We start from the raw sequence: 13,259 nt of genomic DNA on the forward strand, positions 1-13,259 counted from the left end.
TCTGTTTATAAAGTGCTCACACAACGCTTATGCGGCAAATACTCACTCAAACATTTTTCTGGTTGCAGTTTTATGTATATTTGTGTGGCTGTGAAAAAGCAACTCGTTGTGATTACTGTAAGTCTAGTTCTGTGGAAAATCCATCTGCTCTTCTGGGCTGCAGGTCATAATTTCCATGGTAATTGGCTCTGAAATTTTAACTCTCAACACTTCAGAGGTCTGCCACAGTGAACTGTCAGATTGGCTCAACCTACTTGGTTACTAGAGGTTAACATGTGCATCAGTGCTTGTGTATCCAAAATTAATTATAGTTGTGTGATTTTAAGGAAAACTTTGATTCAGAATGGAACACTTGCAGGGAGTTACTTCACTTTTTTTTTTAAACACAATTTATCAGCATAACACTTAAACTAAGATATATAATTTTTTAATGGAACAGGTGGAGATTTTCTTTTCCAGCTTAATGAACCCTCTAAGCAACTATTTTTTCCTTTCCTTTTTTTTTTTTTTAATGACCCAAACATTGAACTTGAAGACATAGCTGTTTATATTTTGCTGCATCAAGGTTTGGGCTGTCTCTTAACTATGAATGCCTTATGCTCTTATGTGGATGTAGAGCAGAAATGTTCTTCAGCCTAATTTGGGACAGGGAGTATTAATAAAAGATGTGTAAAACACAGAGGGGGAAAAATAGACAACTTCCATTTTTTAGTTGTCGTTACGTTACCATAACACTGGACTAATGGTGATAAATCAAGATGTCTAAGATCTTTCACTGATATCAAGCATCCATGTCTTATTGACTGTCTGATCTCTACTGTTAGTCATAACTTGCTTAATATTTGAATACAGTAGGGTTTTTTTAAACTGGAATATGAGTGTAGGAAGGCAGCTACTTGGCTATGTTTGAGGCACAATGAAGCTACTTCAGCAAGTAAAACTTTGTTTTTGTTTAACAGTTCTTTGAACTTGATTCTGAATATCTTGTATAACTAACATTGATCCAAAACCCATCAAAGTCAACTGAAAGGTGATTGCAGGACTTAAGAGCTTTGAATCAGGTCCTAAGAGCTGGAAAAACAAACACTGCTTTTCTGCAAGTAGATACGAAAGCATTTCTGCCAATTTTAACATGTAATACGAGCCCCTGTGTCTACATGCTTATAGGACTGGGCTTCAATGACATAAGAAAGTAAGAAAGATTAAATATTTTAAAAGCCAGTGAAACAGAAAAGGGAGAAAATGATTCTTGTACTGTGCACAAAGCAAGAATAGGTATGAGCAAGGTGGTCAGAACCATTGCATGCAGTCTGGATTTAGTCTGTCACCACTTTAATGTCAGATTTCCAAAACTTCAAAATACATCATCCATTTTTTAATGAATTCATCTTGTGGTATACATTCATATTTCTGATAAACTATATACTACCTCACAACAAACTGAACAATAGAAGCAGGTTGAGCACAAATACATGGGAAAACAATTCCTCAATTTTTCCTGCCCAACATGCTCTTGAGTTAAAAATTGCAATTGAACACGTTCATCATTCCATTTATTTTAATGGGAAAATTTGTCTTACCTTCCACGACACTTGATGGAAATAGCATATAATCTCTGAGTTTTACACAGACCTTCTGCACTGGCACTGTTCCTTATAGGACAAATGCCTAGATTTGATTAAGGATTGAAAAAATGCAAATTTTGTGAGCTTTGCATGCTTGTGTATATGTGAAGATATACACACAGGTTTCAGTGGATAACTTGGGTTATTGATTACATGGTTCTACCAAAGAACATAACTTGGCATAAGGGCTTTGAATCTATCAAGAACAGAAAACCCCTTTCTGTCTGTAAGCGATTATTCAGCAATATCTTTGTTACTGATTAGTCCAGTTATATTTGTCAAGAAATACCCTGTTGGCTTGAGAAAAATAATCTGGACATACTTAGGTTCCTGAAAGGGCAACTCCCAGTAAAACTTTGTTAGTAACGACCACACCAGGGGCTTAGTCCTCACTACAGAGAACATTTCCACAGAGTACTGTGGTGTCTAGTGTACATGGAAACTCCCGTATGAAAAGTCCTTATGCTTAAAAAAAAAAAAGCCATTGATAAATTAATAGCAAATGACTGTATAAATCTTGTACTAAACCAGAGAAGTGTACTACTACTGCCTGTGCACTTCATTTTTTCGAACGTGTTGATGTGAAAAAAGATACACCAGAACACAAGGAAAACACTTAAGAATGAAAAGCCCAATCCTATTCTATGGTAGCTAAGAGTGGGTTAGCAATTAATCTTCGTGCACAGTGGGACTCAGTAAGTTGCTGATATTTTCCTGAGAATTTGGGGAAAAAAAAAAAATCAGAAACAGTAAATAAAGCTTTAAGCATCTTAAATTTAAGTAACTATTTAATTAAAGGGACAAGTGTCCAAAATATTAGAACTGCAGTAGTAATTCCAACAGAAACTTTGTTTTTAAAAATCCAGTAGCATTTTTATCTAGCCTGAGCAAGAACTGAGCACCTGCAAGTGAAACTGAATAGGATTGGTCCCAAGCAAAGTGAAAACTGCGTAGGCTGCTTTAATTTTTCTAGCTGTAAGAAATTGCTTAGCAGTAAGCAAACGTCCTACAGTCAGTGTGCTTTTACTGATCTCCCCCGGTACTGTCCGCACGTGGCATGCACTGTATGCTAAGTTTGGGGGTGAAGGGGAGGAAACTTCCGTCTGTTCCAAAAGATGGAATATCAATAAGCCCCTTCTACAACACGAAGGGAGGGTCGCGTTAGCTTTGAAATTCTGCATCTGCTCCTCTCCGCGCTGAAATAGCTTCCCCCTCGAGAGGAAACGTGTATTTCTGGTTTTCAGCCGGATCGTTGCTGGGGGGCAAGGCTCTTGCAGGAGCCCGTGCGGGCTCCTCCATCCCGGCAGCGAGACGAGCCCCGTCCCCCGCCCGGGAAGGCTGGGCCGAGCCTGCCGGGCTGCCGCCGGCCGCCTCAGGTGCCTGCTCCCCCCTGCCTCTACTTACATCTCCCCAGCTCCGCCTCGCTCCTTCTGCCCCGCTCGCTCCGGCTCTCATCTGCCTCCCTTATTTTCTGCCCTTAATCTCGCCGCATCCTCTCGCTGTCGCACCGCCCAAGGGACCGAAGCTGCGGCCGTGCCTGCGCCGGGAAGGGGGTCCGGGGGCAGGGGGGAGCGGTGCGAGGGGACCAGCAAGCCCCGGCTCGCCAGCCCGCTCGGGCTTCTCGCGTCCCAGTCCGCACCTTGCCGCCGCGCGCGGCGTACCGGCACCTCCGACCCTCAGCCGGGGGCGGCGGCCCCCGCAGCAGCGCTGGGGGAGGGCCCTTCTCCCCCCAAACCCCGGGGCGGCGCCCCCGCCCCGGCCCTTTAGTAGCCACGGCGGGGCTGGGAGTGGCGCAGAGCGCAGGGTGCCCCGCAGCAGCCGGGGTATGGCCGGGGGGCCACAGGGGGTTCCGGCCGCGGCGGTGCTGCTGCTGGGGCTCCTGAGTGCACGGGGGATGGCGGAGCCCCCCCTGGAGCCCGATGCGTCCTCTATCCTGGTCTCTAAGCGGGGGCTGCGCGTCCCCCTCGGCCGCTCCGTCTCGCTGGACCCGGCGGTGGACCTAGTGTTGCGGGTGCGGCCGGGGGACAGGTGTGCGGTGGCAGTGCTGGGGAGCGGGCCGGGCCCGCAGCGCGCCGGAGCCCTGCAGCCCTCACGCTTCCCCTGCGCCTTCGCCTGCGGGCAGGTCACCTACACCCACTTCGGGGCCCGCAGCCCCGGCCGGTACCGTTTACGCCTCCAGCTCCGCTACGACTCGCCGCGCCAGACCCTCGTCGTGCCATTCACGCTGGAGGTGGAAGTGCTCTTCCAGCAGCTGCGCCTGCTCAGCCGCAACCTGCCCCTGCCCGTGGAGAAGCTGCGGGGGCTCAGCGCCCCCCTGGACGGCAAGGTGCTGGGCTTCCCCGAGGGCGAGCCCGGCCGGCGGTGCCGCCTCACCCTGCTGCCCCCCGAAGCCGCCGGCGCCGGCCCCCTTCCCGCCTACGGGCGGCTGCTGGATGCCGAGGGGCGACCCCTGCCCGCCGGCTACAGCGAGGACTGCTCGGCCGTACTGCAAGCGGGGGTCCGCTACCAGCACACGGCGGCCACCGCCACCCCGGGACAGGACTGTATCCCGGCGCGGGTGTCTGTGCTGCCCGCCGCCGGCCCGGAGCAGTGGGAGTACTTCCAAGTGCTGGTGCGGATCCGCGAAGGGGCCGACAACACGCCACCCAAGCCCAGCTTCCTGGCGCTGCTTATGATGGAGGTGGACCAGTTTGCGCTCACTGCCCTCACCTTGGATATGCTGGCTGCAGAGGACCTGGAAACCCCCCCGGACCTCTTGGTCTTCAATCTCATCTCCTCCTGGCCCAGTGACCCACGGCAGCAAGGCTTCCTGCTCAGCACTGATGACCCCAGCCACCCCCTCATTGCCTTCTCGCAGCAGGAGGTGAGGGAGCTGAAAATTGCCTACCAGCCCCCTACCCTGGACTCTGACCAGGAGAGGCTTTACCAGGTGGAAATGGAAGTTCTGGATCCTGAAGGTGCCTCTTCAGAGCCTTTTGCTTTTGTGATCCTGGTAAAGCCCATGAACACATTGGCCCCTGTGGCCACTTTCAGTCATGTGGCTGGCCCACAGCTGATGCTCTTTGAGGGCCAGTCACGGCCCCTCTCTGGCACCTTGGAGATCAGCGATGAGGACAATCTGAAAGAGGTGAAGGTCTGGGTCGCACGAGGCCTGCGATATGGGAAACTCAACGTATTGGGTGTACTGCCCAGCCGCAAGTATTTCACTGCTGCAGAGCTAGCAGCAGGGCAGGTGATTTACCAGCATGATGGTAGTGAGCACAGCTACAGTGACAACATTGTTTTCCGCATGGCAGACGGGCAGCACCAGGTTGAATTTCTGTACCCCATCACCATTGCTCCTGATGATGATCAGCCACCGCTGCTGAATGCAAATACAGGACTGGTGCTGAGTGAGCACCAGACTGTCCAAATCTCACCTTTTGTCCTCAGTGCCACAGACGTTGACTCTGACGATGCCTCTATCCGGTTTGTCCTGGTCGGGGACTCTGCAATGTCCCTACTACACTCCCACCGCTTTGGTGAGCTGCTGCTGCGTCAGGCAGAGCAACCAGCCTCTTATGCGAGCAAAGAAAGTGGAGCAGGGTTGGAGAGTGACTCCTCTTCCTCCCCCTGGCATTTTGTGGAGGATGAACACATATATGAGAGGGTGGTGAACGAGTGGCTGCAGCAGGACATCCTTGATGGGAGGCTGTTCTTCAGGCACATGGGACCTCACAGCGCCAGCCCAGTAATGGGCCGCATTGTGTTCCAGCTGCAGGATGACAATGACCCCCCTAACTGGTCAGGGGAGCATGTGTTCACTGTCAAAGTCCAACCGGTAGACAACCTGCCACCTGCGCTGTACCCAGGTACTAGCCTGCAGATGACAGTGCAGGAATACCAGCTGACTGTCTTTAAGAAGCACTATTTACGGTACACTGATCTGGATACAGATGACAGGGAGCTGAAGTACACTCTACTGACACCCCCAACTGACACAGATGAGAACCACTCTGTGGTCACTGGAGAGATTGTGTTGGCTGACAGTCCTGAGGTGTCCATTAAAAGTTTCACCCAAGCCCAAGTCAACCACCACAAGGTGGCGTATCGACCTCCAGATCAGGAGCTGGGGATCACACCACGAGTGGTTCAGTTCACATTCCTTGTAGAGGACTCAGCTAGCAATTCTCTACAAGGTACCTTTACTCTCTTCCTGCAGCCAGTGGATAACCGACCACCTCAGATCACCAATACAGGCTTCGCTGTACTTCAGGGAAACAGCTTCCTTCTCACCAGCAATCAACTGGATGCCACAGATGAGGACACATCTGCAGGCCAGATTGTCTTCACTGTAACTCAAGCTCCGGTGCATGGCGAACTACGTTATCTGGAGGAGGGTCTGATAGTGCAAGGGGAATCTTTCCTGCTAGATGATATTGCTGGTGGGCGCATCTCCTACAGGCACAGCGGTGATGAGGTTGACAGTGATTCTTATCAGTTGGAAGTGAGTGATGGAGTCCATCATGTGCCAATCACAGTCAAGATTGCTGTGCAGCCTGTGGATGATGAAAACCCAAGTATTGCTCTGCCTGGTGGTCACAGGTGGATGGGAGCAGCCATTGATGTCCTGGAAAATGGTGCTACTGAAATGACTACGTTGCTTATCCAGGTTACAGATGAGGATACAGATGACTTGATGCTGACCTTCATTGTGCAGGATCCACCCAAGCTGGGTGACATCCTTGTGGATGGAGTACAATCAGAAAAGTTTACCCAGCACGACCTCATCAGCGGAGCGGTAGCCTACGCTCACACCAGTGGAGAGATTGGCTTGAAAAAGAGGTATGATTCCTTCAATCTCACCATTTCTGACCTCTCTCGTGAGTGGGTGGTGGGAGGCAGCGCAGTACAAAGGGTGCGTGTGGCTGTAACTATATTACCTGTGGACAGTATTGCACCTGAAGTGATGGTTGCGTCAGAGCCACTCAGTGTCCTCGAGGGAGGGAAGAGTACTCTAACTCTGGATCAGCTGGATGTGGAGGACATAGATACTCCCAGAGATGACATCTTGTGCATTGTCACAGTTCAGTCCACTTCAGGTTATTTGGAGAATGTTTCTCCAGCCCCAGGGTCTGAGAAGTCTAGAGCCGGTACTGCCATTAGTGCTTTTTCCATCAAAGATGTTCGCCTGGGCCATGTCAACTACGTGCAGAGCATTCACAAAGGGCTGGAGCCTATGGAGGATAGATTTGCTTTCCAATGCTCTGATGGTGTTAACTTCTCACCTCACCAGTTCTTCCCCATTGTCATCATCCCCACCAATGATGAAAAGCCAGAGCTGTTTGTAAACGAATTTGTTGTGCTTGAGGGGATGAGCCTGGTGATTGACACCCCTATCCTCAATGGAGCCGATGCAGACATGCCTCCAGATGAACTGCGTTTTGTTATTGCTGTCCCTCCTAAGCATGGGCAGATTGTGCAGCAGCTGTCCACAGGCACTGTGCCTGTTCACAGCTTCACCCTGGAGGAGATCCGGGAGGCTTCCAGCATTGTGTATGAACATGATGACTCGGAGACGAAAGAAGATAGCTTCCAAATTCAGCTGACAGATGGGCACCACACAGTGGAGCAAAATGTGCCGATTATGGTGGTCCTGGTAGATGATGAGACCCCCAGGATGGCAATCAACAATGGTCTGGAAGTAGAGTTTGGCAAGTCAAAGGTCATCTCTAGTCGAGACCTTAAAGCCACAGACATTGATTCAGAGGACAAGAACCTTGTTTATGTCATCCGTTTGGCACCTGTGCAGGGTTTCTTACAGCATCTGAACAGACAAGAGGAAGTGCTGCACAACATTACGCAAGGCACAAACTTCACACAAGATGATTTAGACCAGGGTTTTATCTGGTATGTTCATACTGGCCTACCTGGAGTGCGTGATCTGATTAAATTTGATGTTACTGATGGCATTAATGCCTTGATAGACAGGTACTTCTATATTACTGTTGGTAACATTGATATAGTTTTCCCTGAGGTGATCAACAAGGGTGTAACTCTGAAAGAAGGTGGAAAGGTGACACTCACAACTGATCTGCTCAGCACAAGTGATGTCAACAGTCCTGATGAAAATTTGCGTTTCAGTGTCACCCGGTCCCCAACCCGGGGCCATCTAGAGAATTCAGACAGTCCTGGAGTACCTGTTGTTTCCTTTACTCAACTCCAACTTGCCGGCAACAAGATTTACTACATTCATACAGCAGAGGATGAGGTAAAGATGGACAGTTTTGAGTTCGAAGTGACAGATGGCCGTAACCCAGTCTTCCGTACCTTCAGGGTCTTCATCACAGATGTGGATAATAAAAAGCCAATTCTAACTATTGGTGACCTGGTTGTTGAGGAAGGGGAGACCAGGTTGATCACCCCTTTTGAGCTGACTATGGAAGATGGGGATACACCTGACCATTTACTCCTATTCACAGTCACTCAGGTTCCGGTGCATGGCCAGATTTTGTACAACAACAGCTACCCAGTCACCAGCTTCACCAAACAAGACTTGAATGAGAATCTTATCAGCTACAGACATGATGGTACGGAAACCAACCAGGATAGTTTCTCCTTCTCTGTGACTGATGGGACCCACACAAACTTTTATGTTTTCCCTGACACTGTCAAGGAGGTCCACCAACCCCAGATGATGAGGATTCAGATCAGTTCACTGGACAACAGAGTACCACAGTTAGTGGTGAACAAGGGTGCCCCTACTCTGAGAAGGCTTCCAGCGGGGCACTTAGGCTTCCTGATCACTAGTAAGGCGCTAAAGGCAGAGGATCGAGACAGTCCGCACAAGCTGTTGAAATACAAAATAACAGATGGGCCGGAGCATGGCTTCATCGTTAATACCGGCTTTGGAAATGAGAGCGTTAGAACATTTACACAAGGTTGGTGCTGACGGTTGTATTTGCTTATAAACATTGGGCTCAATGAGCTGTTGTTTTGTGTTATATTTTTTGAATCTTTTTTTTCAGGGGATTTAGAAAAGAACGTGTTTTAAACTATGAAGTATATGCAAATGATCAGAATGATAATACATGTATTTTAGAAATGAAGGTTTGTTTTATCTGTGAAGATACAATAGAACAGTTCTGTGTTGTATGCGCATGCATTAATGTGTTTCCTGCTGTGTTAAATGCACATCTTACTGTGTACATAGCACGGTGCTGCTCCTAAGAAGATGGGATACAATCTGGTGATTTGCAGATCCCGCACCAGTTTCTTTTTGAAGACTGAATTACCTATTTGCCTGCCTGGAAATTAAACCCAGGCCCAAAAATCACTATTGTCTTCAGAGAAAATTGTTTGGAAAAGTGCTTAACATGTCTGCACATCACTGGATCTAGTATTTAAAAAAAAAAAAAAAAAAAGGCAGGAGACACCCAGTGTAGCCTCAGTAGTTTGGGTGACATTTTGTGTGATTCTGTTCCACAGAGAAAGCTCAGTAGGTAGGGAGGCCTCCTTTAGGTCAGCTCCACCAAACCATCCTGGATGCAGAGGGAAGAGCCTCTGGATGGTGGGGCGCAGTGACAGCAGCCAGACTTCCTATAAATGTTCCTGTGCTCCAGCCGATCTTACGGAGTTTACTGGGTTTAGAACTGTCATTCATCTGTCCTGGATAGAATAGTATGCTGAAAGTGCTCGCAAGGAAACTTCCAGCCTAGACTTGGCCTACTTCCAGCGTTCTTTGACTATCAGCAGGGAGGACAATGTTTACCAAAATTCTCATTAGACACTATAATAGGATTAGAGGTCTCCGTTATTTTTATGTGCTCAAGTATGTTACCTTTCTTTTGCAAGAGAAAACAATCTGGGGAGAGAAAAAATCTTCTATCTCCATTTTATGTATTTATCTATAACTTCCAAACTTGTAGCTTTAAGATTATGATAACACAGTTTATTTTAAAAGGTCTGCAGTTCATCTGCCAAGCTAGTGTTGTGAAAAAGCATTTGTCGTTCCTTCAAGAGAGTTTCATACATTTTCAGTTGACAGAAAGCACCCAAATCTGCCATACCAGAACAAGAGCAACTGTTAACCCTAGGGGAGTAATATCTTGGAAGATTAGAATTAGCTCTACAACAGCTTAATGCTGAATGGATCATAAAGAACATTTACGTATGTCTCAAATGTTTTTATATCAAATGAAATTGTTGTTTATTTAACTAAAATAAAAGCAGAAGAATTCTCTGAAGTCTTCATATAGATGAAATGTGGCACAGAATAATAACCTGCAACTTTAGTGTAATAGAAATATCCCAGTGTTTTTCCCCTGTTCTCTGGGAATACCAAATACAAATTTTATTGACTTTTAGACCTATTTGTGATTTGTTTAATATGTTCTCATATTCAATGACAATGTACCTGCAACAGTTTTGTAAGTTATAGAAGAACTTAAAAAACTGATTAAAGTTAAATTTATCTTTAAAAATTGGGCAGATCTTTACTCCAAATAGATTCTAGTTACTTATAGCAAAGTAATTCTTCCTAATGTGCTGAAACAAGGATGTGACTTTGAGTATAGACCCGTATAAGAAGCCATGCCACATTATACCAGTTTGGTTGCTGAAATGCTTTATCCACAAATTAGACGACTTATTAGTAAGTAATCAAATAGTAAAGGTAGAATGAACTGTGTCCTATATTCTGTAGTAAAATTCTATCATGATTAATTATCATATTCTTTTCTTAGCTGATATTGATGAAATGAAGATCAGCTACATCTTGAAGGAAGGTAATAATGCTACCAGTGACATCTTCTATTTCTCCATTGAAGACAATGGTAAGATTAAGGTGCTTAATTATACATATCTTAAAATTACACCATCTGGAAGACTGTTCACATTAAACAAACAATTCATCTATTATTTCCTTATAAGTAATATGTGAAAGTGCCATGAACACATAGAAACACAAATCAGGATATTTTATCCATTTTAAGGTATAATGTCACAATTAATGCAAACTGCTATGGCAAGCTATGAGCTCTTAATGAGATATACTGTTGTCACAATGCTTTTTGTTCAGTGGCCTTTATGGAGGACTGTTGGCAGTGACAGTGGGTCCCTTGTGGTCAGCTGTGCATGTTGCAAAAATTCAACTGTGCAAGGTGGAGCATTGATGGTTTTAGAATCATGGCCAGCTACTGAACCAAAAGAGAAAATTAATGCTAACCTTTGTTAAATAAGGAGAGTTCAGTTGATCTAGATCTTGGCTGAGAGCCTGGCAAAATGGTAAGATAGGCTGGTTAAGTCCATTTTGCTCTTATTTATACAGAAACATATCCCTGTTTTGCGTAGATAGTTATTGTGTCAAAGGCTTCAGTGGACCAGCGATTATTTATATAAACTGATATGTGTATGTTGCATTTTTTGCATATTCCTTTGATGACTCTTATTTTAAAATCTGTTTTGTTCTGTTTGTTTATTGTTTTTCTTTCCTGTAGGCTACAGTATTTTTCCCCAATTATCCACATGAATTAAGTTCACTGAGAATTCATCAAACTTGTACAGAAGTTCCTTTTAATTAAAGGCAGACAGCAAGAGTCATAAAATAAGTTTGCAATTTAGTTAAATATCTTCTATGTAAGGATCTGCCTCCACAATAATCTCTGTAAATTTCCATACTAGTTTGATGTAATCCTGAGTGCATAGAACATGTCAGAATAGCATTCTAATGCAGTATTTGACAGAAAATTACATTTGTGAGTATTTCCTAACGGGCCTCAAAGCAAGTCTTGAAACACCGTTAAAATATTTTGTCCAAAATTGACAGACTCGATAAAAAGAAATACACATTGATAGTTATGACAATAGTCACCGAAAAGCAATAGCTTCTTTGAGTTTGCTAAGGCTTCCTATCCCAGTTATTGCGAACCAGAAATTGTGTGTCTTGATCTCTTGAAAACCAGTTAGTACATTCTATCTATAATCAGTCTGTTTCTGTTCTCGTAGCAGTGTAAATCATTGCAGTTTTTTGTCAACCATTTGCTATAAACCAATCCAGCCACAGAGAAGGATGTGCCTGAGAAATAAGCATTCTGTTATGGATTAAGAACTATCTCACAATTTGGTTAGCCAAGACATTTTGATTAGCTGCTGTTCGAAATGAACCTGTTCATTTTATGACTTGAAGATGAACGTGAGCACCTTGGATATGACTTCAGTGTTTTCCTTGTCTTAGGGCAACACTTAATCTTTTGAGGCAGTGCACTGAGGGTATCAGTTAGCAAAACAATGAAATGCGACTTGCTTATTTTCAATTGCCTAAGAAGTAATTGAACATTTGGTATTGTCACTTTGCTCAGATATGAAAGATTATGTAGCTTAAGGGGCATAAAATTTTTTTTCAATTACTAGATCAACCACACCTCTGGTTCATTGTGATCCTGTCAGGGGCAAGTTTCTTATGTTTGCAAAGGACAGTGGAATACTAGGCAGCTGGGAATGTGCACAGTATTCATAGCCTGAAAGAGAGTATTTCCTTTTTAGTTAAGGTTTGGGTAAGCAAATAATTTCATTCAGCTGTCATTACACTGGGCTTCAGGAAACTGGAAGACCTGTTTCATAAGCAAAGAATGCACCAGCCCGTTCCCCATGGCTGGCACTTTGTATCCTTGGCAACTTTACAGCTGGAAAGATCTTCCCTTTTAGGAGCCAGTAGAGTAAATGGGAGACAAAGCTATGACAGGCTGAAAATGGCTTTTGGTTTGTGCTTCCTCTGGTTATTCTGAAAGAAAAAGGTTGAACGTTCACCATCTGAGGGGGATGGAAAAAACAAGCTAGATTTCACAAGCCAATTATTTTCTAGCTCTTTTTGAAGTAGTATGCAACCTGCAATTAAAATCAAATGGGGCTATTAATTGAAGAAAGATTGGATATGCATTCTTTGTCTATTTTTGCTTACAATTTCACTTGGCACAGAGGAGAAGGTGCTGTGAACTGCTACCTATGTTTCTTACAGACATCTTATTTTGCTGTCACTTGATCAATATGCAAGTCTTTTGTGGATTGTGACATGACTAAATGGGCTACAATAATAATGATGAGAAACAATGGGGGAAAAAGAATGACATGACTGAACAGATGGTAATTCTTATTCCTTATACACCCAGGGACACAAAGGGAGTCAGTTACTAGATGTTTTCATTAACAGCATTTTCAGTCTCTGCTAAATGGAGTGATTCTTTCAGCTAGATTACCTCATCATCTGTCTGTTCCAGATACCAACAAACAGAGTAAGAAAAGCTGTGGCAGTAAATGTGCACAGCTATGCTTATAATGAAAGTATGCACTGACCGAAGGGTTGTTGTTCATGTGACTGGCACAACTACAGGAAGAGTACGTGGCTATGGGAAGGTGTGCTGAGCAAGTAACATCTGGAAATTCGCTTAAAACTTGTTTGGTGTGGGAAAGAAGGTTGAAAAGTTAATGCTGTCATTAGTACTATAGCACAAGGAAATGCTTTTAAAAGCAGTTCTACCTGGATTAGTCTTTTGATGGCTTTGGTGCTTAGAAATACATTAAACTTATTCCCTCAGGGGAAGTTACCTCCCAAGGGATTGCCTGAAAGAAGACACAACTGTAATAGCTGTTGTACAACTC

General features: G+C 45.1%; 1 protein-coding gene across 1 annotated transcript in view; it reads left to right on the forward strand.

Moving 5' to 3' along the window:
* Positions 1-3,519: 3,519 nt before the first annotated feature.
* The window catches only part of FREM3 (FRAS1 related extracellular matrix 3), a 64,732-nt gene continuing 54,992 nt past the window's right edge, over positions 3,520-13,259 (forward strand). Inside the window, exons 1-2 of the mRNA XM_074588819.1 lie at positions 3,520-8,545; positions 10,349-10,438. Of these exons, the coding sequence (XP_074444920.1) occupies positions 3,520-8,545; positions 10,349-10,438 (5,116 nt within the window). The remainder of the gene's footprint in view (positions 8,546-10,348; positions 10,439-13,259) is intronic.

This window comes from Larus michahellis, chromosome 5 (genome assembly GCF_964199755.1).
Source record: "Larus michahellis chromosome 5, bLarMic1.1, whole genome shotgun sequence".
Lineage (NCBI taxonomy): Eukaryota > Metazoa > Chordata > Aves > Charadriiformes > Laridae > Larus > Larus michahellis.